The sequence below is a fragment of the Grus americana genome, chromosome 2, assembly GCF_028858705.1.
Source record: "Grus americana isolate bGruAme1 chromosome 2, bGruAme1.mat, whole genome shotgun sequence".
NCBI classification, from domain to species: Eukaryota; Metazoa; Chordata; class Aves; order Gruiformes; family Gruidae; genus Grus; species Grus americana.
Window position 1 is genome coordinate 9,414,622 of NC_072853.1, and position 27,062 is coordinate 9,441,683.

Consider the following 27,062-nt stretch of genomic DNA (forward strand, 5'->3'; position numbering starts at 1 on the left):
CGGGGCTGGGGACCGCAGTCCGGGCTGGGGCAGAAGCAGCATCTCCCGCAAGAGATCCGTGCAAAAAGCTGCTCCCGGCGGGGCTGGGGGCTGTCCGGGAGTGCTGCCCCCCCCCAAACCCCCTTCCGCGGGCGGAGGCTCCGGCTGGGCTCGGCACAGAGCGAGCCGCATCGACAGGCAGCGCCTCCAGCCGCCCACCCGCCGCCTCTCCCGGCATCCTTCATCCCCATCCTGCGCTCCTTCCTGCTCCGGCGGTGAAAGCAACCCCCCGCCGGGGGCCGGGGATGCCCTCCCCCTCCCCTCCCTCCCCTCCAGCCGCAGCGGAGGAGGGGGGCTGTGATGCTGAAGGGGGATCCCCGGGTGTCGAGCGGGGTCTCCCCTTCCGCCGGCTGCCGGGATCTCCCCGCTCGGCGCAGGCGGCCCCAGCGGCGGCTGCTGGGGGCTGGCAACCGGGGGGGCGGGTGGGGGGCAGCCCCGTGGCGGAGGGCCGGCGCCGGTGCCCCACGCACCGTGGATGACTAGACACCCGGGGCTGGGGGAGCGGGGGGCGGGCGCCCGGCTATTTGCTGGCTGCATACAATGGGCCACTCCCTAACGTGAGGGCTTGGGGGGGAGGCAGGAGCTGGGAGGAGGAGGAAGAGGAGGCGGGGGGGGGGGGGGGAGGAAGGGGCTCGGGCATCGGGCTGGTAAATAAACTCCGCGATGATTTCCCTCCCTTCGTCGGCCCAGGTGCCCGCCGCGCTCCTGCCTCCCCGGTGCCCGCCGGCGAGGATGACCTGACGGGGATGTGACTGCCTCCCCCCACCCCAGCTTTTTTTTTTTTTTACCCCCTCCCTCCATATATATATATATATATGCACACACATACACATGTATATATATATATAAATATATAAAGAAATAATTTTTTTGGGGGGAGGGGCGGGGAGTTCGGATCATGGCCTTGGGGCTCCCGGGGCTGCCGCCGCCGATCTGCAGCTCGCCTCCGGGGCCCGGCGGCGACGATGGGGCTGAAGGCACGGCGCGGCGCGGCGGGCGGTAGCGCGGCCGGTGGGGCGGCGGCGGCGGCGGCGGCGGGGCGGCGGGCTGCGGCGGGCGGCGTTGGCGACCCCGAGCAGGGCTCGCTGGCCCTGGGCGCCGGCACCGACCGCGACGGGACGCTGCTGCTGGAGGGCGGCGGGAAAGAAGAGGGCGGCAAGCGGAGCCCGCCGGGGCTGGGGCTGCTGGCGAAGACGCCCCTGAGCCGCCCGGTGAAGCGGAACCACGCCAAGTACCGCCGCATCCAAACTTTGATCTACGACGCCCTGGAGCGACCCCGCGGCTGGGCGCTGCTCTATCACGCCTTCGTGTGAGTACGCGGGCGCGCTGTCCCCGCGGAGCGCGGAGCGGGAGCGCGGAGCGGGGCTCCCCCGGGGGCGCGTCCCGGGGCGGCGGGGGGCTGCCCCGAGGAGCTGCGCCCGGGGCCGCCGTTTTGCTTTATCATTCTCGGCGTAAGGCGCTCCGGGGGGCTCGCTCCAGCACCGGCTGGAGGGGGGGGAGATGGCAAGGGTCTTATTATGGGGTGTGCTGCTAAATGGTTTTATTTCATTTTTTTTCCTGCCGTCGGTTTTTCCCAAATGAGCAGCTTCTTTTCAGTCTGTGTCTCTCTCCTGTACGTACACCCGTGTTGCCTTGGAGCGGCATGCCCGAGCCTGTGTGTCTTAGACCCTGGAAAAGGGATGCCAGAAAGACCAAGATCTGAGCTGCTTTAAGGCTCGAAGTGCTTAAGGGGACGCTGCCGGCTTCAGTTCAGCCTCGAGCGTTGCGTGTGGTTAAACTAGCTGTTATAAACCCCGAGTGAACCGACTCTTTCGCTAGTTGAAAGTGTCAAATGAAAACCATCGGGTTATGGTCCAGTAAGTGTCACCCTGTGGTGCATGAAACCCGAGCATTGCAGCACTCTCAACCAGCAACTTAAACTGGCCACAAGAGAATTGGGACGAAACAAACTCGTTTTGTGGCCCAAGGTGATGAATCAAGCTAACGACCACTGTTTTGCATTCCTAAAAATTCTGTTCCCTTAAGTTTTCATAAGTAATATAGAAAAAAAATAAATCTCTTTACAGCATAGAATGGAGTTGGCAGAGTCGTATTAAAATAAATGTGGCTTTTGGTGGTGTGAATGGGTTTGAAAACCCAAGGGATTATCAGTGATCATGGTGTTACTGTTTTCCTTTAATGCTATAACGTGTGCAGAGCTCTGCGTGATGGAGGATTTAAGCAGTGATTTCTGAAATTGATTTATTTGCAAAAGGCAAACAAAGTGCTCTAGGCTGCATGGGCTGGGAGCCTGGAGCTGGATCTTGGGAAGTCCCGATCATCCGTGTTGTCCTTGCACTTGCAAATAAACACCTTGAGTGTAGGTCTGTGATTTTACCTTCAGGCAAATTTCTCGTGGATGTTTGCAGGGATTTAGCCCTGGGCGAGGAATAAAAGGCAGCGTTCACTATTGAAGTGCTGCTGTGTGTACCGCTCACTTACTGTTGTTCCCCTCTTTTCAGTGTTTTCATAAAGTGCATCTTGGGACACAGGTTCCTGCTTTCCAGCTTAATTGCTATGAAAATGTGGACACTGGATGCTGTGACACTTTTTCAGTTCTTTCGCCCCTTTTTGCCGTAGGAAAACTTGTGCTAGCAGGCAGGGAGCGACAGCATTTGGGGTCTGTTATGCTGGGAAGACTCTTTGGTCCAGAGCTTGCTGTTTGATCGTGCTCAGTATTGCATAACGCTGCTTCTCGTTGGGGAGAGCCATGTCTGGATGGAGGGGCACCCCGTTTATCTTGCCTTGGTCAGCCTCTACACATTGCATAAGTGAGGCTTTAGCACACGCCAGAATGTTAGGAGCACTTGGCATCTCTCTGTGGACAGCTGTGGCAGCTGGGTCAAATCCATCCATGCCTGGGCTCATGTCCTGATACAAGCAATAGGCCAGTGGATGAGTTTAGAGAAGCTCATGTGAGCTGAGAGATTCACATTTTTTTGCAATTGTATAAGAATTTCCAAGTTACGAGATTAATTTTAGATCACTCTCTAGATGTGTGGTTAACATTAAGGTCCTTGTGCAATATGGATCATAGAATAGGAAAAATATCAACATGTTTGTAAAGTTTGATCCTTCCTAGGAGTAGACCTGATGCTCTATTTGGCCAGTTTCTCTTTGGTGACTACTCAGTCCTGCAAAACTGAAATTTGAATCTGACTTACTCTCACAGAATTCAATAGCAGTCTTCTTAAGACAATCAGTGCCAAATTCAACATTAATGAAAAAGCCCCCCACACTTTTAGGAGTCCTTATCCTTAAAGGAAGTAAAATACACAAGTCCTGGTCTGTCAGCCCAGCACAGACATCCCGTCCCTTCCCAGGACACCCCCGGGGGTTCAGCAGTCCCAGGCCGCCATTGGCCACACTGTGTTTCTGTTCAGTCTCAGCTCCTTTTGAAGTCAGTAGAAGTTGTGGGCTCCTACCTCGCTGGAGGATCAAACCCTACAAAAGAAAACTGCCAAAAGTGATGGAAGAGTGTGCTGAGATCTTGTTGACAGGCTTCAGAGCTTGTTCCTGCGACTGGAGAATGATGACCTGCTCGAGAGCAGGAGCAGTGTGGTGGGGAAGCAGCACCTAAGTTAATATCCAGAGTCTTTGTTCTTGCTTTCAAATGAATTGTCTTTTAACCTTTCTCCTTCTGAAAAGGAGTCTTTCTCATGTTGGAGGTGCTGCTGTGACACTGCGTAGTGCCATCCCAGCAATTCCCCAGTGCTTCTTTTCACACTGGAACAGTTTACACTTTCTCTTGGGTTGGTGAGAGATTGCCAGCCTTTCCATAAAATCTACAAATTTGATGCTGTTTTAATTTTGAAGAAAAGTCCCATTTATTCTAATGACATGTTACACTGTCTCGGTCTTCTAAGTAACTTTGCAATAGATACCATGCAACCAAATTAAGAGTAAGAAGGTTGCTCTCATATACAAAAATCCCCAGAGAATAAACAGCTGAGGGCCAAAAGGGATTGCAGTACGGGTGGATGTGATGAATTCCTTACAGATCCAAGCATTCAGAGGTATTTAACAAAGAATTGATGCAAAAGACTCCGGAATCTCAGGATTTAGGAGGTGGGAAGCTGGTGATGGAAGAGGGTTGTCAACTTTCAGGACACGCCAAGGATGTGGGGGCAGGAATGGGCTTTGCAAAGGTCTTTGCAAAATCTTTGGATGTCAGAACTGTTAAAAGGGTGGTACAGATGGGATCTCGTTAAACCGTACAGTGAAGCCCATATGGCTGCAAAAGGGTCATGATCCTTTGTGTATCTCACTGTTATAATGTGCACATAAATAAGGTTTGACGCAGTCCCTGTTGTAAACGCTCACTTTAGTTTAGATGGGGTTAGTTCTACGGAAATGATTCAATCTATTGAAATAATTCAATCAGAATGCGTAAAAGTGATCAGGCCCTACCAAGCCCTAGGGGCAAAGATGCAGGGGAGAAAGGGAGAAATTCCTGATGGCAATTGTAGTGTTCAGCTTTCACTGGCACTGATTTACGGAAAGTGACACGAGATATTTTTCTTGTGATTCTTCCTCCTTCCTTGTTCTGCACAAGTGAGTTTGTCCAAGCCTGTCCTTATAGCAAACAGAAAGATGATTTCATCCTAAAGAAGCTGACTCCGTTTCCTTCACCATCTGAAAACATTTATTCTCTGGCAGCTCTGCGAGACAGAAGATTTACCTAACACCCATGAAGTCCCCCTCTGCTAGGGCACCAGGGTTCACAGACTTCTTGGCAATATGGCAATATCTTAATGGCATAGTTGGTAAAAGAATTGATTTTCCCATGAAAAATTCTAGCTCTGTAAAGCTAAAACTCCCACTGAACATTTTCAGTAAAAAAAATAAAAATTATTAAAATCTGGTTGAAGCTTTGAGGTTTTAATTTGGAAATGTCTCTTAGGGGTTGCAGGTCAGGCTACAATCTATCCCTGGTCTTTTCTGAGCTAGTCTCCCTGTAGGTATAACTGCTGTTCCCGTGATGTGTATTTTCCTTTGTGTTGAGCAGCACAATATATTGCAGGAACCCCCTGCGGTTGTGCCTCGTGGGATGTGTACTTTGGCCAGGGAGACTGACTCGAGACCTGTTCACCTCCGCGCATCATCCAAATGCTTTATTTATACACAGAAGCATAAATGAATCAAATAAAAAATTGAAAACAAGTAAGATTTTGATTTGCCAGTTTATTTCTAATTGTAAGCACAAAATATTTAATGGATAATGGACAGAGTCCAGAAAGGTAACAAAAGACGGAACAAGTTTGTGATTGCAATTTATGGAAAATTTTCAACCTGACTAAAAGAAAAGAGAGGTTGAAGGAGAGGTAGCTAGGAGATACTTTCACACCATCCTCCGAGACAACTGTAGCCTTTACTTTCATGGAAAAATAAGACTAGGAAAAGGCTTGGGATTAGATTTTCTTTTTTGGGAAAGTGTGCAATATTGGCTGCACTCTGCTGATGTAGATCACCATGGCTTACCCGCTGATGAGAGAGGGAAACCATGGGGAACACTTGCAAACCTTTCCTATTTGCCATGCAATCTTATTTCTATACCACTTAATACCTGGAATAAATAAAGCAGGCAGGGTCATGCCATCCATCAAATCCTCAGTATTTCTGGGAAGCACCTGCAAGCACCTCATGCATGACTGATCGTGGGTGGATTGTTTGCAGAAAAGAGTGTTGAGAGACTCAGGGAACATGTTGAAGGCCTGGGGACTTTCCATTGTTTTCCTCTTTGCCCTTTGGGAGATGCTCCGTAAGATGCGCTGATGCACCAGCCTGCGTCAGCCATCTGAGGTGGGATGGGAACAGGCTCGGGGTAAAAAGGAGGATAAGTATGAATCCTTCCTTGGCCTGTTTGGCATGGACTTGTCTCTAAGTGAGTCCCCAGAGCAGCAGAGCAAGCCTGGTCCATTAGCAAGTGCCCTTTGCTTATATGTTCACCAATATGAGTTCTGTTTTAATTATTTATGCTAATTCATCGTAATGCACGGATAAATATTCTGCAGTATACTTTGTAAAAAATAATGAAGTCTTAGTCATTAGAGACCTCACCGCACACCTCTGCTATTGCATCTCCATCGAGGCTTGTGGAGTCCACCCTGGGTTTGCGTGCGGTTTAGTGAGATGCGACTGTATCATCTCAGCTGCTGGGATCAGCCGGCATCGCAGGCTCTGGCCACTGGCTGCCGAAAGCTGGGGTGTGCTGGTGGGAATGAGAAGGGGCAGCCGAGCCGGGGGAAGCCACAGGCTGTACGAGCACCTTGCGATCCCCAACCGTAGCTTCGGAGTCGTCTCAGCAGCTCGTAGGTGCCCAAACTACCTCTGAAATTACAGACCTGGCCCTTTGGTGGGAATAGATGTGTTTTCACCTACAGCCTCATGTCGCCTTGCTAGGACATCGTGCCGACAGCGAGACCCACTCCCGGAGCAGGTACCCGTGGGTCGGGTCGGTCAGCCCGTGAGCTCGGCGTTGCCATGGCTACGCTGCTAAGTTGCCGAGATTTGGTGCAGCCTCATGCCTGCTCGATGGGCTTGCGGGAGCTGCAGGCGGACAGCTGCCTGTAGCACAGGCGTGCACCTCAGTGTCCCCAAACCCCCTGGGGACGCAGGTCCCTGAGTGCCCTCCTGCAAGTGCAAACCCCCACTCACACCACGCGATGGGGCCATGCGGCCTCATCCGGATGGGTGGCGAGATCCTCCGCAGCTGACGGTGCATGAGGCAGGGTGCGATGTGCGGGAGACCGTCAGCGCCACCAGCGACAGCAAACACTCAGCAGTCAGTTTTTCGATGCCATCAGCTCATCCCAGGAATAAGCCCCTAAGTAAGTAGTCAGAGCCCTTGGCATAATTTCTCGAAAACTGAACAGTCCCAAATGTCGTCATTTTGGTGAGAGGTGATACAGCAAAGCCCTTCCAGCAGCCAGCAAAGTGGTTCTTTCTTCTCTTTTGAGAAACTTGGTAGTGAAGAGTAGCACTGTCTCAGTGCTGCCCTGACAGTCTTGGAGGCACCATCAGCATTTCTAAGGCATCAATGCTTATAAATATCTAAAGGGTGGACGTCTAGAGAAAGGGTGGTGCCCAGTGACAGGACAAGGGGCAATGGGCACAAACTGGAACACAGGAAGTACCATCTGAACATGAGGAAAAACTTCTTCATTGTGAAGGTGACCAAGCACTGGGACAGGCTGCCCAGAGAGGTTGTGGAGTCTCCTTCTCTGGGGAAATTCAAAACCCGCCTGGACGTGATCCTGTGCAACCTGCTCTAGGTGATCCTGCTCTGGCAGGAGGGGTGGACTAGATGGTCTCCAGCAGTCCCTTCCAACCCCTACCAATCTGTGAATCTGTGTGAATCAGCGCTAAAGCACAGGACTAGACTTATTACAGTATCTCCAGCGCAGCACCTGGGGTTCTGGTTGGAGGTACCACTTGACTCATAAAAGCCATCTCAGTCTCTTCTTGTGCCTCTCTTACTCCTTGCAGCAAACATCAGATCCTCATGGGGCACAGCAGGGTTTGGGGACCTCCGGGTCAGTTACCTGGCAGAGAGGCCATGTGGGTTTTACTCTTGTTTTAATCTGAGATGGAGATTAGGGAGACATTTCAAAAATTTAACAGGGAGAGACTTTCCATGCTCATTTTGCTCATTTTGATGCATAATGTAGAAACATTCAAAGCAAATCTAACAGAAAAAATAGTAACTAAAGACTATGCATATTAACAGCAGGACTGAAAAAATCTCCACATACATATAATGCCAGTTACATACCTTTGTATGCTTGAATGTGTGTGAGTGAACATGCAGGTGCCCCAGCAGTACCAAAAGCTACTCACCCAGCATCTTTCTGTTCTTTCTTTGGGGCTCCCTGTCTTCAAACATCACTTGATTAAATCCTCTTTATTCATAGATTAGCCAATGTACAAACCTGTGCATGTATGCAGAGCACTATTCTGTACTTTTTGGTCAGTAAAAAGTGCTTTCCAGCATTGAGATGTATGTGCAAGGTCAGGTGATGGAATGCATACTCAAGAACAAGGTCTAGACTTAAGTAATTTGGATCTAATTTAACAGCAGTAAGAAGCTTTCCGAAGAAAATCAGTTGAGTGAGTGTTAAGATCATTTATATCTTGTTTAGAGACATAATAGATCAGTGACCTTAGTTATAGGTAGGCAGCTGGGTGGTTGGATACTACCATGATCAGCCTTGCATGGTATAAATAAATAATAATGTTTATTCTTGTATTTAATAATGCTATATTCCCTTCTTGTGCATGGAACTTTACAGAAGGAATGGAGCCATGGAGACATGGCATCTGCTATTGCTTCTGGCAGATACTGTATTAAATGGGATAACTTAAATATTAATAGCTTTACAAGGAATATGGTCCACAAGAGCCGTTTAGTATATGCTGCCTTCTGTTTTAGGATGATAGCTGGGAAACGTAGCATTTTCTGTGTAGAGAGGGACATGCCCAGGGATATTTAGGTTCATGGCAACCTACTTTGGAAAAAGGCACTTTGGGAGAACTTTCAGGCTGGAAATCTGTAAATTGCCTTCCCCAACCTTAAGCAGGCAAACGACTTAAGAGCATGTTTAACTTGGAGCAAGTGAAAGGTCTTGCTGATGTCAGGAGGAACCTATCCAAGGTGACATTGAGGTCATCCAAAGCAGAAGAGTGTGACTGAGATTTGGTGGAAAGCATCTTCCTCTGCACAACCAACTTGTGGCTCTACTTGGGCTGTGTGAGATCCTCCTAAGCTACAGTTCTCCACAGGATCCATCACAGACCTTCATTCCTCTTGTACCTTAATAGCCACCTCTGGTCATAGTCACCAAGATAACACTTTACCTTCCTTGGAGGTGCTGCCTTTTGCTCATTTGTGTGGGTTTTAAAAGCCATGCTGAAGTGGAGTTGCGTATCTCCAACACAGCTAAATCTCAGTTTGGAGAGATGCTGAGGCCCTGGCATGAGAAGCATCCAGTATCTCTTGAGGTGGCATGTGCTCTCACTCTCTTCTCCTACATGCAATAATCTTACCAAAGTCTTTCCTACTTTACTTTTTCTAGGTTGCTGGTACATGGTGGTGGAGCATTACAGGTCCAATGTATGGCAGTGACAGTGGAGGAATACTAATCCTGTTTGGGCTGGCTGTTGTCATTTACTTCCTCTGACTTTACAGACTTTAGTTCATTTTATGGATACTTGCACCTTTCTTGTCCTCCCTTTCAGAGTTGTTGCTGAGAGCTCTATGGATGTCTTTTGCATTCCTTTGCCAAGCTGTATTGGCTTGTGATTGTCATGTTGACTCTCCAGTGGTGTTTTCTAATTCCAGATGCTTTTCATATCTACTTTCTTCTGTCCTCACTGGTGTTTTAATCACCTTCCAGATTAGTACCTCATAATTTTGTTAACATTCAATTTAATCCTTTTTATAGATCATTAAGGAAGCACTTAATAAGACCAGAACTAAGAAAATCCATTCAGCGTTTCACTAAATAGCAACTTCCCCCCTTCCTGGTTAATACAATATCATTTCTTATGGCTTTATTTATAGCTCTGAAGCCAGTTTTTAATTTCATGTAGTGTCTCCTGGTCATCTGAATTAATACTAGAACTAAGATTTTATGAGACATGGCACCTATGTCAAAACAGCAAATATTTCCTTATTTCTTTTTGTTCAAACCTGATTGGTGGGCTATGTTTATTGGTTTAGTTCAGTGATATGCATTTAATTGTTATCTTCCCATCTCAGATTTTTCATGCTTTTGACATGGTAAGAGTGTAAGTTGTATAACAAAATAATTCAATGTTCTTAGTGCCTTCCACCACTAGAGTAGAGCTAAAGCAATGCTGAAAGCTTAAGTGCCCCAATCTATCCAAGTCCTAGGAGCCATTAGGTTTTGGTTATGCCTAACTTCAGGTGAAGGATGGAGATGTTAATCCTAAACCAGAAGACTCTTTACAGGGCATTCCCCACTGACTGTAAATACAGAGAGTCTAAAATTTTCTGTTTTCAGTGGGGATGGAGGAGAAGCAAGTACAGCTGTTGAGGGACTGATAGTGAAATCCCCAAAGTGCACGGTGGGGAGCTGCCCACCAGGCTCTCAGCAGTGCAGCATCAGCTCTGCTTATCTTTGTTCCCCTCATGCCTCTCCATGCACCACTGAGAGTGTTTATGAGGAGGGATTACACCCTGAGGAGGGAATGTCAAGAGCAGCTGATTGAAATTGCAGGGGAATTAATTTAGGAAGGCAATTACACAAACTGGAATTTGCTCTTCTACCTTTGCTAACACTGCTGCTCTTGTGAGATGTGCTGGAAGAATTTCAATGCACACAACTGGCCGAGGCTCCCTGATCAGACCTCAGACACCATCTGTGCGGTGGCACCAGATGCACAGGACCATGGCTCAGGACCATCCTTGCACTGCAGGTATGGCAGAGGCTTTTCTCATGCCTAGCGTAGTCATTAACTATGTCTAGACTAACTGGCAAAGCCATGCTGGGAGTGTTCCCAAGCAGTGGAACACATTGGCCAATAACAAAACATTGCTGAATGACCCATGCCATGGTTTTAGTGTGAGACAACTAAATGACTGGGCACAGATCAAGTGTTGCTGCAGACCTGGGACCGCTCCCAGTAGGAGTCTGTGTGTGGCTCCTGCTTTGGAGGCAAGTGAGGACAGTGATGTGGACACTGGTCACACCAGCCAGCCTCATGGACAGAGAGCATGGGTTAATAGAATAGACATAATCATTATATGTGAGGTCTTATCACTTTGAGGATATCCTCCTGGGTCTATGCAAAAAGCCACTTTGCTTTGGGATAAGACCCTTCACTTAGCTAAAGACCCAAAAATGCTGAAAGAATATAGGTTTCACCATATTTGTGTGTTCTATATCCTCTGCCTTTTCTGTTTCAACATTCCTTGTGCTGATCAAACTCCCATGGAAGTTCAAATACTTCACCCCCACATCTTGGCATACTAACAAAATAATAATTTTTTGTGGTACTAATACAGGAGGAAGAGCCGTGCATTACCAAACCTTTTACGAATTGTGTAAAACACAGAAGAAGATACTGCTAGTTGTGTTGTTGCTGATACTTGGACATTTCTCTTGATTTTGTCTCACTCATTATTGTAGATGTTGCTCCATTACCTTCCCAGGTCCTGGGTGCAATCACACTGCGCAGATGTGGTCTGACAGCTGCACGCTGATGGTAGGTTCTGCTCTCAGAATATGACATTATCACATAGTGCATTCTCAAATATGCTACTCTCTTCATTACTAAATTACTTAAAACAACGGAATTTCCCTGCTTTTCCTCAGGGCTTGAGAGGCTCTCAACATTCGCATTGGGACACATCCATCTAGTGCCTTATCTGAGGTAGCTGTCTGGACTCCTTTTATAGCTGCTGAAGAAAACCAGGAAATAGAAATTTCTAGAGTGCAATTAATCTCATCCTAAAGATGATTCTAAAACAGGTGAGATTAATCACCTCTTGCAGTGCCTGAAACTTTTCATTGACTATAAAGGAGACCTCGGGTGACTAACTTGAATTTAGGTATAATCTACACTGAAAACACCTGAGGGATGGAAAACTCTTTGCCTGACCTGAGAGGCAGGACTCAAGCCACGTTAAGATAACTAAAATTAGGGATATTCATGTACAGTTCTGTGTGTGCAATAGGTATTTAAGTTCCCTTTATAGTCAGTGGAGATCTAGTCAATACAATCAATAGATTTTATGGTGCAATTCATCCAACCAGATGTAGGAGTCTGCTTTACATGGAGATAAATCACAGCTTCAGCTCAATTGAACAACTGTCCTTTGTCTATAGTAGGAGCTGAGGTGACTGGAGCTCTGGGAAATGTCGGCAGTAAAAGCCACTTTCAGACAGACAAGTCCTACCTCTAAAAGTAAGAGGAATGTGACTCTTATTATTACATAGGCTTTTATTAATATTAGGCTTAACATAAAATTCTAATTCCTTTTCCTCAAGAGCTGTGCATATGTGCCTGCTTGTTATCCCAGGCCGTGACAGGCCTACAGTCATCCCTGACATTATGCCAAAGAAAAATATTATGATGTAGTTGATGTCCTCAGTTTCATCACCCTACTTATGCCACTGATTTCAGTAGCTTTAAGATATTTCCCTAGTTGGGAGCCTTGAGTTTGCCTTTCCACCTTCCCTTTGTTCTCTGGTTTGCTATGGGGTCTATCTCCCTGAGCCCTCCCATGAATTTGCTCTTGATATATAATCATAGTTGGAGTTGATATTGAGGTCATACTCAAACACAGACTTAACTACCTCTTGTATTGATCCAAGGGCTGCGATTGACTCTGTTTTCCCTCCATCTTCTTGTGGCCATTCGGGATTTACCTGGGCACAGCAGTTACCATGGTGGGAGTTTGCCAGCAGCAGTCCTGCTTCTTCCTGTTCCTGCATTTGTGTCCATTTGCATTGCTCCTCTTGTCTCCACCACTCAAAATTAGCTTCCCAAATCAATGAACAGACAACACTGCTTTCTAGAAGGTGTCTTATGGACCAAAAAACACTGAGTGGCTTGGACATTGTCCTTAGGAAGCCTGTTACAAATGTAGAAGGTCAATTTGAATGGCCTGGCCTGAATGAGGATGATTGTGATGGTCATTCATAGGCTTAGACTGGTTTTTATGTGCTGTATTTTTCTCTGTAAAGCTGGAGATGTTGTAGATATGTAAGCACGATTCAGTATTTTAGAGGGAATACTCACTTCCATACACTAGCTGAATCAGTAAACTAGCATAATTGAACCTAATACTGAAATCATCGGAGAACTATACAAAATTTGAATGCATGAAAATTCCCTGACATAAGGAAGCATTTCTGGGTGGTGATGTATTTCTTTAACAGCTGCTAGTTTGTTTTGCTTATTTTTGCAGAAATACTGAGCCAGCAACCTCTTTTAGTCATGTCAGTGCAAATGTAGAGTAAATCCGTTAAAGTTAGAAGAACAATTGGATTTAGCTGCTGTACTGCAAGCTTGTTCTGGATCCACTACAATTTTTTTTTCTTTTTTTACTGGTACTCTGCTAGTGCCAGAGGCTAAGGTCAAGGTCCTGCACCTCTGGTGAGGTACTTCCCTGCCACAACAAACTTGCCCTCCCAGTAAGGTAAGAGAGCTTGAGGAATGGGGTAAAAAGGAGAGATGGAGATCCTCTGGCAAGATAACAAGTGATCACCAACCTGTCCCAGAGCTGCCAGTACTCACACCATGGTGTTCACAACTTGTTTCCTTCACGTTGGAAGATGGCTTATATAAGCATGGAGTCTTTCCTTCCCTCCCCGTTCCTCAAAGTGGAGAGAGGATGCAATTATTTAGTTACAAATACAGTTATTTAATTAACAAATACAGTGCAGATAAGCTGGGGAAGTGAGCAAGGAAAGCACCATCTTTCTGCACGTGGAAACACCATCTACACGTTTCTTGGTGTAGGTCATGTCTGATGTTGGCGCTGTGAGAGGGAATTGACAATTGCAACCATAAAACTATTTAGTTTGGAAGGGATTAGAGGTCTCCAGTCCAATCTGCAGAGCAGGGCGAACTTCAAAGTCAAATCAGGTTGCACAGGGCTGCATCCAGTTAAGTTTTTTGCATCTCCAAGATTAAAACTACTTTATTTTGTAAGCGGTGATAGATTTGGTTGCACTTCACAGAATATGTTGTTCTATGCATTTCTCATAATGGGCAGGCTTCTAGGTCCTGGGTCATGGAGAGTCTTCTTCCCTCCCCCTCCATTCAATCCTGAATATGCATGGACAGAAGTGAGATGTAACATCTGGGCAGAGATGCTGGGCAGGTCAGCACACTGTGGAGGAAACAACCCTCGTATTAACCACAAAGAAAGCTGCTTGCCATTAGGCTAACTAGCACCAATGTTGTCTATGTTTGACACTGGGAAATGCTAGGGATAATCTTTAGTGTAATCAGTACAGTTCATTGAAAATAGGAAACCTTTCCCAATGACTTCTCATTTTTTTTTACTGACATTGTTTTAATTTGACATTTCCACCGATTTTTTATCATTCAGAAGAACCATTCAGTCTTCAGTCATTTGTCCCTACTCAATGACTTTCCCATCTCTTTCTCCTTTCCCCTTCCTCACTCAATCCCACCTTCTCTCCTTCCTTTTGTGGCATTCATCACCTCACTACTGAAGGCACCAATCACTGAATCATCCAGCTGTGCTTTTTGTGCGACCCCTCATCCTTTCGTATGTTATATCACTATGGCAGTAGAGTTCATTCTGACTGGCCTAAGTACTGATAGCAGGTTGATGGAGATAATGTGACAATTTTTCTCTTACCCAGACATAGCTGTATTTACTTTTTGGGGGTTTTTTTGTACTTTTTGTAACTTACTGGACTTTGACATTGAGTTCACCTATATCAGTATTAAGGTTGTGCCTCTAATTCCCTCAGAGTAGAGACTCAGTAGGAATTACTTTGTCCATATGGTGCGAGGTAGTGTAGGTGCAGGAATTATCTCTGAATCACCTTGTGTTTCATCATCATTAGTGTTTCTTTTTTGGTTGCACAGCTCCTTGATGTTGAATTTGGCATCCAGTGGTGAGTACTGCCGCTGGACCAGCCTGTGACTTTGGGCATAGCCCGAAGTTAGAGTCCCTATGCAAACAGCACCACTGTAGGAGAAGCTCTTAGAGTTGTTGTGATTCAGACCCACACACTTCTGAGTCACTGCTCCTGATCACTCTTTGCTTTAGGGGTGATGGTGGTGTTAGGGAAAGAGTGATTTATTGATGACCTGTGTAGGTAACCGATTTCTTGGCAGTGACTCAGCTGTTCTCTCTAGAAAGAGGGAACATGAAGTGGAGGTGGACACCCATCTCTTTTCCCAGAAAGGGTACAAACTGACCTTTTTGAGTTTTTCCACGTTCCTGGTCTCAGTGGTAGGAGGAAGGGTTTTAGGGCCACCACTTACAGGCTAATCCAAGATCTGCATCCTAATTCATACACAGCCTGAACCACACCTGCAGCCGTTGCTCCCAGAGCGAGATGATAATACAAGGTCCTGGTTTGCAGCTCCATTTGCTGCCAGTGTTGATAACTGAGAAAAATAAAGGATGGGAGCTCCTGATATAACAATAAATGGGCAGCAACTTTCTCTTATGAGTGAGCATATAGGCAGGACTGAATGCTGTGTCTTACTGCCTGCATCACCACATTCCCCAGCAAATGGGATGAGAACACAACATTGCTCCCAAAGACCAAAGCGGGAAATTATCACCTCCAAAGCAACATTTTGCTGGAAACCATAGAAAATCTCTTCTGTTACAGAGTAATGTCTTAGAGTTTTCTGGAAACAGTAACTCCAAAGAAAACATTATTAGGATGAGTGAAGAAAAGAGATTTTGGGCAGATGGAAATGTGGCAGTGCTCACCTTCATTGGCAGTGCTTGTTTTCACTTATTCTATCATAAGCTAATTTCCAAGCAACTTGAAGTAGATAATGTGTTTACAAGCATTAATCTGAGTGCTCCATCAATGTTTGTTCCAGGCTATGAAGACTGGGAGTTTCTGTTATAGCAGAGGGATTTTTAATTGCATAAATGATGATATAGCAACAGTTAGAAGATGATGCAAGATAAATTCAGGCTATAGATAAGGTCTAATGGGGAGCAGAAATCTGCTGGAAGAATTCACGCAAGAAATTATCAATTTTCCACTTGTCATTTTTAAACAAACTTGGAGAATTTTCCAAAAGACAGCTGTAGGCTGTAGCTTAGCTGCAAAATATGGGCTTAAATAAATAATTCTGCATACTCTTGACTGGTGATTAAGCAGGAATTTGAATTATAGTGAGGTATATGTTGGGTTTGGTTTGGTTTTAATTTAGCAACAGATAAGCAAACAATTGATGAAGTAACTCAGGAAAAAGAGATTCACTTGTTTCTTAACCGGATTGTTAACATCATAATGTAACATAGCATAAGTAATAGCAGTAATACTAATTGGGCTCAGATTCTTAGGAATAATATAGGTGTCATAGAATCATAGAATCATAGAATGGTTTGGGTTGGAAGGGACCTTAAAGATCATCTAGTTCCAATCCCCCAGACATGGGCAGGGACACCCTCCACTAGACCAGGTTGCCCAAAGCCTCATCCAACCTGGTCTTAAACACTTCCAGGGATGGGGCCTCCACAACCTCTCTGGGCAACCTGTTCCAGTGCCTCACCACCCTCACAGTAAAGAATTTCTTTCTAACATCTAATCTAAATCGACCCTCCTTCAGCTTAAACCCATCACCCCTTGTCCTGTCACTACACTCCCTGATAAACAGTCCCTCACCATCTTTCCTGTAGGCCCCTTCAGGTACTGGAAGGCCGCAATTAGATCTCCCTGGAGCCTTCTCTTCTCCAGGCTGAACAACCCCAACTCTCTCAACCTGTCCTCAGAGGAGAGGTGCTCCAGCCCTCTGATCAGCTTTGTGACCCTCCTCTGGACCCTCTCCAACAGCTCCATGTCTCTCCTGTACTGGGGCCCCCAGAGCTGGATGCAGTACTCCAGGTGGGGTCTCACAAGAGCGGAGTAGAGGGGCAGGATCACCTCCCTCAATCTGCTGGTCACGCTGTTTTTGATGCAGCCCAGGACACGGTTGGCTTTCTAGGCTGCGAGCGCACACTGCCAGCTCATGTTGAGCTACTCATCAATCAATACCCCCAAGTCCTTCTCCTCAGGGCTGCTTTCAATCCATTCCTCGCCCAGCCTCTAGTCGTGCTTGGGATTGCGCCGACCCATGTGCAGGACCTTGCACTTGGCCTTGTTGAACTTCATGCAGTTCGCACGGGCCCACCTCTCCAGCCTGTCAAGGTCCCTCTGGATGGCATCCCTTCCCTCCAGCATGTCGACCACACCACACAGCTTGGTGTCGTCGGCAAACTTGCTGAGGGTGCACTCGATCCCATTGTCCATGTCGCCGACAAAGATGTTGAACAGTGCTGGTCCCAGTACCAACCCCTGAGGAGCACCACTCGTCACCGTTCTCCACTTGGACATTGAGCCATTGATCACAACTCTTTGAGTGCGACCATCCAGCCAATTCCTAATCCACAGAGTGGTCCATCCATCGAATCCATGTCTCTCCAATTTAGACACAAGGATGTCGTGCGGGACAGTGTCAAATGCCTTGCACAAGTCCAGGTAGATGATGTCAGTTGCCCTTCCCTTACCCACCGATGCTGTAACCCCATCATAGAAGGTCACCAAATTTGTCAGGCACGATTTGCCCTTAGTGAAGCCGTGTTGGCTGTCACCAGTCACCTCCTTATTTTCCATGTGCCTGAGCATAGTTTCCAGGAGGGTCTGTTCCATAATTTTGCCATGCACAGAGGTGAGACTGACCGGCCTGTAGTTCCCTGGGTCTTCCTTTTTACCCTTCTTAAAAATGGGGGTTATGATGTTCCCCCTCTTCCAGTCGGCGGGAACTTCACCAGACTGCCAGGACTTCTCAAATATGATGGAGGGTGGCCTGGCCACTTCATCCGCCAGTTCCCTCAAGACCTGTGGATGCAACTCAACAGGTCCCATGGACTTGTGCACCTTCAGGTTCCTTAGATATTCTCGAACCTGATCTTCTCCTACAGTGGGCGGTTCTACATTCTCCCAGTCCCTGCCTTCTGTGACCTGGGCAGTGTGGCTCAAGCACTTGCCAGTGAAGACTGAGGCAAAGAAGTCATTGAGTACCTCAGCCTTCTCCATATCCTGGGTAACCAGGTCACCCGGAGGGGACCCACATTTTCCCTCGTCCTCCTTTTATCACTGACGTACCTATAGAAGCTTTTCTTGTTGTCCTTGATATCCCTGGCCAGACTAATTTCTATCAGGGCTTTGGCTTTCCTAACCTGCTCCCTGGCTGCTCGGACAGTTTCTCTGTATTTCTCCCAGGCTACCTGCCCTTGCTGCCACCCTCTGTAGGCTTCCTTTTTTTGTTTAACTTTGCCCAGGAGCTCCTTGTTCATCCACGGGGGCCTCTTGGTGTTTTTGCTTGACTTCCTCTTTGTTGGGATGCATCACTCCTGAGCTTGGAGGAGGTGACCCTTGAATATTAGCCAGCTGTCTTCCCTATAAATGTCTAAATGTGGCCGAGTCATTTCAATCTCCTTGGTTGCCAGTATAGACCATATATAGGAGAATTGGTGATTGTTCAACTCATTCTGAAGTAAATGATGACACTGATAAATCACATCCTGATCACCAGAGATGACACCGAATAAATAGATCTCCATTGACTATAAGGGGAACTTCAAAACATGGCTCAAATGTAGGCACCTACATTATAAACGCTAACTTTAAGTGAGGTGAATCTCATCCTAATCACATTGTTGAAGGCCTTGCGGGGATAGTAACTTTACAAAGTACTCTGGACAAGAGGTTTAAACAGAGCCATCCTTTTTGGCCTTAAGATGACTGCCCCAAAAATTAAAATCTCATACAGTCTGGAACACCTTTCTCAGAGCAGGTAAATAAATGAACAAAGATCACCAAATTTCTGCAGCATTGGATTCTGAATCAGTTTTGTACGTAAATCTTGTTATTGTGTCTCTTAGGGTCACCTCATGTTCCTATGGGATTCTGCTGACATCCCCCAGGCTCCACGTGCATGCAGAAATCAAAGCTCGTGTAGCATAGCTTTGCAGCACTGGGGTCAGAAACTGTTGCTTGTCCCTCTGGGCAATGTAGTCCACACATTGATATCCAGATAACAGTTGCCAAAATGGGGGGGATTTTTTTGTCTGGAAAGGGCCCCAAGTCAATGTTGTCCTGTCCAGAGCACAAATATCTATCTGTATCTCTGAGTTATTGAAAAAAGTAATTACAATATGGTCATTCCTTCAGAGCTGTCAGCTCTTTCGAAGAGTGAGATGTAATTTTTGGGCGTCCATGCAGTCTTTTTGCCACTGATCCTGCAAGGAGAACAGATGGACCTGTCTGGTTTCTGCCTTGTCCAGAGGGAAAAAAGAATGGTTTTCAGTCCACTTGTTAAAAAAAAAATAAAAAAGGGGGGGGGAGGGTAAGCAAGAAAGTCAATGTTTTTTTAGAGTGAGGTAAGAGCAGCAATGGCACAGGGAAGGTGGCAGCTGTGAACGCAGTTCCAGTGATGATGACAAAACAACAGTAGATTTGGAGAAGGAGGCAAAGGTGATGTTGGAAATAAAGCTGCAGATGGAGAACAAAGAGGAGTAACTGCGCTGTGAGAGGTAAAACAGAAGGCGAGGGGGAATTAAGGCTACTCTTGTAGGTGAGCATGTTAGGAGCTACTTAATGAAGGTGCTGCTTGTATAGAGAAAACAATTTAATTGTCCTCCTGGTGCTTTGGTGCCTATTTCAGGCAAGTTGCCTGTTTTCCTCAATTGCAAAGTGTCTTCAGTCTAAAACCTGTTGTTGCTGTTGGCCTACATGGGAGACCCCTTGTGCTCTGGGTGGACTGAAGACAAGCCCAAGACCTGGCCAGCAGTGAGGTGTCTTGGCCAGGTAGTGGTGGAAAGCAGCTGTTTGTTGCTTGAGCTATTCCTGCTCTGCGGGCAGCCAGGGGATCGTGATTTCTGAAGTGCATCCACCTTCTTTGTGCATGTCACTGTTGTCATCTTCACTTGGCAGGGCAGAGCTATGAGTTACACGCTGGCACCTGAGCAGCAGGAGGGGAGAGGTAAACTTCATTTGTTATTTTAGTGCAGAGCACAGCCCTCAGAGCTGAAATCCAAGGACGGTGTGCTTTGTGGCGATTTGGGGCTGATCCTCCCTCTTGCCCCTACATGCTCATGGTTTAGCTGCAAATCCTGAAGGTCTAAAGAATATATAGGGAGATTAAAGGAGAAACATATTCAAGGCATATTAAATGTAACTTCATGGGGAAAAAACAGGAATATCTCTGTCTACTCTTGAGCTATAAAAAGGGATGCCAATGAGACACAAGGCAGGTTATACTTCTGCTTAAACGCTCTTAGGAGCAGTCTCCATGTTACCTTAAATAACAACCACACAGGAATATTTATAAAGAGAAAGCAAGCTTAGAGCTTCTACCCCTTGATCCAGCAGTGTGCCAATGATGCCATCGCAGCTAGTCCTCACTGTGCGATGGTTTCAAAAAGGTTAACAAGCAAATGTTTTGCCTCCTTTCTCCCAGATGTTAGAGCCCTGGGCTTCAGTGGCGTAGCCCTGGAGAGACGGTGTCTGCCACCGTTCCTGCATGGAAAGCAGCCTCATGTCGTATCAGGCTTGAAAATGTGTCTGCTTAGACATTGCTGGTCGAAACGACTACCTTTGAGGGAGGTTTCTTTACCGATTGGGTTGTGGTTCTTCAGGCTGGTCCCTGGTCAAGTTTTCCAGATTTTCTTTGTAACAATGAAAGAAAAATTCCTTTTCTTCTTTTTTCTTTTCTTTTCTCTTTTCTTTTCTTTTCTTTTCTTTTCTTTTCTTTTCTTTTCTTTTCTTTTCTTTTCTTTTCTTTTCTTTTCTTTTCTTTTCTTTTCTTTTCTTTTCTTTTCTTTTCTTTTCTTTTCTTTTCTTCTCTTCTCTTCTCTTCTCTTCTCTTCTCTTCTCTTCTCTCTTCTCTCTTCTCTCTTCTCTCTTCTCTTCTCTTCTCTTCTCTTCTCTTCTCTTCTCTTCTCTTCTCTTCTCTTCTCTTCTCTTCTCTATGGAAGCTGTGTCTGCCATGACATATCCTGGCTCCACAAGCTGGGAATTAAGAGAAGCAACAATAAACCTCAGAGTTTGCAGCACTGTTATAGGCACGTCAGTGGGGTGATGATTTTAGCCATTCTCTCTGTTCCTATGGTCTGACAGCGCCTCTCTTCAATAAGTTTCTTTACTTCTGTCACTCATGTAATGCCTTACCCTGCAGCATGGTATCAAGGTGCAACACCTTTTGTAATTCTTTCTTCATGGATTTATATCATCCACAGGAAGTTCCCTGCAGGTTGGTGGTTTGTGGGATTTTTTTAAGATTAGGCAGAAAAGTCACTGGCCTCGTTCTGAGTCAGCAAACCTAACATAAAATGAGGCTTTTAGCTGGATATTAATCTTCATGTCATGGCACCCTTTTTCAGCCCCCAACTCATTTTTAGTGGAGATAAGGAAATTATTAGCAGTGTGCAGTCAGGTGATAAGCTGAAATGAATGGGAGGTGAATGTGACAGCAAAGGTTATGGCTGACATACCTGTGAATGTCTGTCTGCAATAGCATAGGACCACACAGTCACTGCAGTTTGAATTCCTATTTGGATGCACTAAGTGCATTTTGTTTACCCAGAAAATATTATTTGCAATGTATTTATACACACTATAGAAGGACCTCCAGGGACAAGCAGAAATTAAAGGTCTTTGGGCTATGCATCCTTGTACCTCACAGAGTACCCCAGGCTCCTTCCAGCACTTTTAATTCCCATCACATTGCTTTCATAAACTCTCCAACCTTTTCCTGAGAAGCTGGTGAGACTCAGACACACCTGACCTCCTCAGAGAGATGCTGTCCACCCTGCCCAGCTGTGTCTCTTGTGTGCTGCCCATACATAGCAAAGAAGATCCTTGTCCCAAGACGTGTCCAAGTTTGTACATAACAAGACACGAAAAATAACGACAATTACCAGCTGGGGCAGGTATAATTCAAGAAGAAAACAGTTATGATTACTGTAATAATCAGTAGTCTCAGTGCTCCAGTATTATTAGTGTTTTGCATGCGTGGCACAGAGACAAGCCTCTTGCAAGGGAAGACTGGAAGGAGAATAGCGCTGGATTTGCTGATTCTCACAGACTGCTCCTTCATTGCACGGGGGACAGACAGTGAAAAGGAGAGTGTGAAAAAAGTGGACCAGTAAGTAGGGGAAGTTGGTGTCACTGGTGGAAAAAAGTGGTGACACTCCAGGGGTAGCAATGGATCAATATTAGTAAATGTTCTCCGAGAACTGGGGTTTCAGCCCTTCATGGTCAGTTTTGGGAAGACATTGGGAATTAAAGGTGAGGGACCACTGGAGATACTGGTCCCTCTAACTGGCCTTGAAACGATATGCAAAAGCTATCCCCAAAACTGACATCCTCACTGGCGGTGTCTTTGATTATGCCACAGAGGAAATGACTTTCTTGGGGTACTCTGTCACTGTTCCCGAGAGAGGGGACTCCAAGCCCAGGTGGGGCTCATTGGTAGCGAAAGGTGTGGACACACAAACTTGTTGCTCGTGCTGTTTTCACTCCCAGAGGCAGAAGGCAAACCGACTAAAGGCTGTCATGTTTCAGGGCTGCTAATTCAGCTGCTTTTATCCCAATTCAACTCACCAGGGATGATTTCTGGATTTGGGGGCTATTCTGCTCATAGTGTTGGAGACAGTGGGGTAAAAAAGTGATGGCATTCATCCAAGAACATATATTGCTTTATGGCTGGTGTCTCATACATGGTCATGCCACCGGCTTCTCCTGTACAGCTGGCTGTTTATTCACAACATGTGTTGTGTGGAGTATTTGCATCTAGTACAACTGCTTGCTGGGACCAGTTGGGTTTGTGCTTCTGACCAGTCTGGAGGTCCCATCCATCTGCATTCTCAAACCATGCTTTTCAGCCACATTTCACTCAGATTCGTATGCAAGCTCCAGGTGGATTAGGCAGATTCATTTAATTCACTGACCCGAACTCTGCTGGTCCCTCATGTTTCCCTGAGCTTATTGACACTGTGGGACTGACACTGAAATGCAGCCCATGTGCATCCTCTGCTTCTACCTGTGATGTGTCTCATCTCTGCCCTTTCTGGATTGCAGTGGCCCATCTTTGATGGAAATGCGGAGGATTTAGGGAAGCGATTGAGAATACAGATTTGTGCAACACTGAAGTTTTTGTCCTTTTCTGGGCCACCATGAGCTGGCGAGCAATAGCATTTCATGGCAGCTGCTGCTGCATTTTGGGAGACGTATGGGCTGAATCCTATGCACAAATCTCACGGTGGGTTGTGATCCTTCTGATGGCAAGTGCTCAGCTCATGTATGTTGTTTATGCTGTTGATTTATGCAGATAGGCTGCGATTGGCTTTGTTTCTGGCAACTCTGGAAAGCAAAGCCTGTTTTCCGATGTCTGGATGCCATATGTGGTGCTGCTGTATGCAGGCAATGTGGGCGGTATTTACACAGGTGCTGGATTACACCTGCCTGTCTGGGTCTGGCAGGCAGCAGTCTGCATCTTCGCAACAAGTGGATCTTGTTGTGAGGGGTCTGTTTGAGCTGGGGAGGAAAGCTGTGGTGCAGAGAGATGGCCCAGAAGGGCTGGCAAGGGAAGGCAGTGGATTGATTTTGTAATTTCAATGGCCAACACTTGTTACAGTGGGATGACACTGATAACTGGGATATGGAGGGTCAATGGCTGAACTTTGCTAATTTTTCAGTAATTAGGGGAGGGAGAGCAAGCAAGGAAAATGGAAGGCCAGTTCATCAGAAGTAGGACTTTGATTAAAATGTTTGTGTTGCAGCAGCATCGAGAACCTAGTTACAGTCTGTGATCTCACTGGACTAAAAGCTGTTCAGAATAACAAACTGATCTTTGCCCCAAAGTGTAAGAGAGGAATTAACAAGTCAGTTCAGAGGAAGAGGGCTGAAGCAAGAACCACTGGCAGTACTCCCAGTTTGATCTCAGTATGAACTGTTAATAGTGTTGTATGTGCCACAGGAAGGCATAATTTGAAGAAAGGCCATTAGAAAAATCAGTGAGATGGCTTCATGCATCTTTGCATCTTCCAGTTGATGCCAGTGCAACTAATGCATTTTGGGTGTGTGCAATAAAGATGTGACATGTGATCAGTAGGGGCTGGCACAGATCTGGGAGAAACTGCTGTTCCCAGCAAGAAGCAAGAGAAAGCACAGGAGGAGACATGACTCAGAGGTACGTTTCTCAGTCAAGATGGTCTCCTAGCATTTGGGCTGTGCTCTGGCATCAGCACTGAAGCCCAGCCCTTGATGGTAAAGCTTTCCTAAGGACAGCGTGCTGTGCTTTGCAAGACACAGTGGAGTGCTTCTAGTGGGGCACCTTCGCTCAGTGTCTGCTCCTTAGTCTTAGGTGTGAAATATGGGGAGATCCTGGATGAACCTTGCAGGGCTCTGAAGATCTAACTTCAGTAGGGTACAAATTAGCACTTTTTGCTGTAGGATGTTTGTTGTGTCTCAGGAAAAAAACTATGAGCCCTACTACCTCTCTTGATTCAGCTGCAGATGGTTTTTCCAGAAGGATCCTTGTCTAGTCTGTAAACGCATTGGAGATTATCACTGACACCATGAATGGAAGGAGAAATGAGTTAGCAGCTCTGAATAGCACGTTGAAGGGCTCTCAGAATAAGCAGTGGCATTTCCATGCATCTTAAGCTGAGCTGGAAGTTGGCTGGATCTTCTGGTGAAGATGAAGTGAACTAAGAAGTAAAGTTGCTGTGGAGAGGCCTGTAGCGCATAAATGCCGAAGCCATGTTTGTGGCAAGGCCGTGAGATGCCTATCAGCATCTTTCAGTGTTGTGCCCTTTGGCTTTGTAGTGTGACTGCCACAGGGAGGAGCAGAGGTTGGGAACCAGAATTATCAGCGTGCAACTAATTTTAGAAATGCCGATATGGCACACCACTGCTTGCTGGTTTATTTAAATCTCTGGCTAGAAAATTGCTGGTTGTGGAGGAATGAATAAAGAGAGCTTATTCTGGACACAACAGTTGAAAAACATTACAAGTGAGCTGGATAAAATGTCTTTTGGATTTCTGTCATTTCTTGTAGTAGTCAGCTATTAAAAAAAACAAACCCAAAAGACTTCCAAGGTACAGAAAGCTTTTATGCCACACTTCTGACTTGGCAAACTGGAGGTACCAGGAGAAGCTGCTCAGTGTATCTACATGCAGCTTTAACTTGGAAGTGTATCCATTTTAAATGTCACAAAATAATGATTTCACAAATGACTGTCGGTGTTGAACAATGTGGCTGGATAACACACATATTTTAGACAAGAAATATCTGGAGTTTTTTTCTCCATGTTGATGTGTGAAGGCAATGTCAATAAAACAGCCATTATCCTCCACCACTAAACAGGATGTAGGTAAAAGTTTGCAGGACTATAGTACAACGCTAATATCTCACCATGGATAGTAACTATCAAACATTTCCTGGTGTATAATGTACTTGCAGAGGCACTGACAGAAACAGGGAGACTCCTGCACAGATCTGCAAGACACCGACTCAGCCCCTTACATCTCAGAAGGGAGAAGTGTTTCTAGGTTGTCATCTCCCCTTATGTACTTCTTTTAATCACCTCTAGCTATTCATGTGACTGTATTATGGTCACCTCTTGGGCCCCTTTCTGGCTGTGTTGGGTGCAGGAGATACCATGGCTGAGCCAAAGCAGGGCCATGGTCCCTCTGAGCACTGCCATGTCCATGGAGCACCTCGCTGTGGCTCCTGTGCCTGCAGCCCTCGCTGCCCACCACGGGCCTCTGATGCAACCCAGGGTAATGCTTTCTTACAAGCTTCTTCTGTGTGACAGGATGGTTAATTTAATGACATCGTTGCCATGGCATGAAGAGCTGAATGGGTGGTTATGTGAATGGTGAGGATTTGTTAGCTGTTTCCACTGTAGGTGATGTAAACCTCCGATACAAAGAATATTTTACCCAGAATTTTTATTTTCTGCTTAAACTTGTCATCGCTGTTTCAAGCATAATATTTTCTGTAAATCGATTTTTTCTAGATACAATGTTTTCTTGGGCATGAGGTATTCTGTTTGGGAGGGATCTTTCCTTCTTGTTTTAGATGGCATAAATCTTTTGATATATGAGCATCTAAATTCAATGTAAAGTAAAATATTGTTAGCAAAAGAGGTTGATAATCCAAATTTGCTAGACTACCTGGGGAAAAGTATTGAGTAAAAAATGTGGTTACAGAGAGAGGGAGAGGAGAGCATGTAATGGAGCACATATCTTTCACTGTTGTGTACTGAGTGATTACTAGCCAGGTGGAGGCTGGAAACAATTGTCTATAATTGGTCTGTTGGGATTTTAATAAAACCTTTAAAGCAATTAAAATGCTTTTATTGAAAACAGATTTGGGCATCTTTTCTAAGGAGGTCTTAACTGTGACTGCTGTTTTAAATGCTAATTATGGTTTTGTGAAACATCTCTTTGCAGCAAGCGATATCGGTGTGGTGTGCTCTGCAGTCAGGACCGGATCCCACAGCAGTGAGGAGAGGTGCTGTAGTCAGCCCTGTGAGATCACTGCCCTGTGGAGCACATGGTTCCTCCATGGTTTCTTCTTGTCCGTGTCCATATCCTCACCCACACCCGTGTTCTTCTTGAAATTCAGACAGCTCGGGGACGATTTGTAAATCCCTCCTGCAGACTCCTTGGGGTACCTACCGTGTGTAGAGATGCAGGGGATCTGTGGGTATGCTGTGTCATGTGAGGCAGCGCTATTTATAGCCAGGAAAGCTGAAAAGGAAGGTATTGAAAATAAGCAGATTATATGAAGATCAGTCAAATATTCCAGTTTTCCTCTAGGTTATAAAACAGCCTTTGTTAAAATAGAAGGGCGCAGTCTTTAACACATAGCTATGTTTTGCTAGCATTGCCTGTATCTGTTTGGAGAAAGCACAGGGATCCTTCTACAAAAATTAGTTTCATAGTTGTTTTTCTAGCACCTATTTATGAGTTAAAAATTGCAAAGCCATTTCCAAACAAATGTTTCTTTTGTATGTGCTCCTAATTAGGGAAAAAGAAAAAATCCCTTTAAATCTATAGTGCCTCTATTTTATCACTCTTAGGCAAACACACTTGAAAAGAAATCTCAACACATTTGTTTATTGAATTTTGAATTACAGATGACCTGGCTATCTTTTAAATAAATGTCTCTTAGTGATGTTAACTCCCAGGTTCAGTACAAGTCCCAAGAGACTTGCGGTGTTTCTTGCA

General features: G+C 45.8%; 1 protein-coding gene across 4 annotated transcripts in view; it reads left to right on the forward strand.

Moving 5' to 3' along the window:
* Positions 1-925: 925 nt before the first annotated feature.
* KCNQ3 (potassium voltage-gated channel subfamily Q member 3) overlaps positions 926-27,062 on the forward strand; it is a 209,516-nt gene continuing 183,379 nt past the window's right edge. For 3 of the 4 annotated variants that reach the window (XM_054815980.1, XM_054815981.1, XM_054815984.1), the window contains exon 1: positions 927-1,348. In XM_054815980.1, coding sequence (XP_054671955.1) covers positions 1,005-1,348 — 344 coding nt within the window. In that variant the 5' untranslated portion in view covers positions 927-1,004. Of the gene's footprint in view, positions 1,349-27,062 lie in introns of all 4 variants that reach the window. The other variant, XM_054815982.1, reaches the window with a different exon arrangement.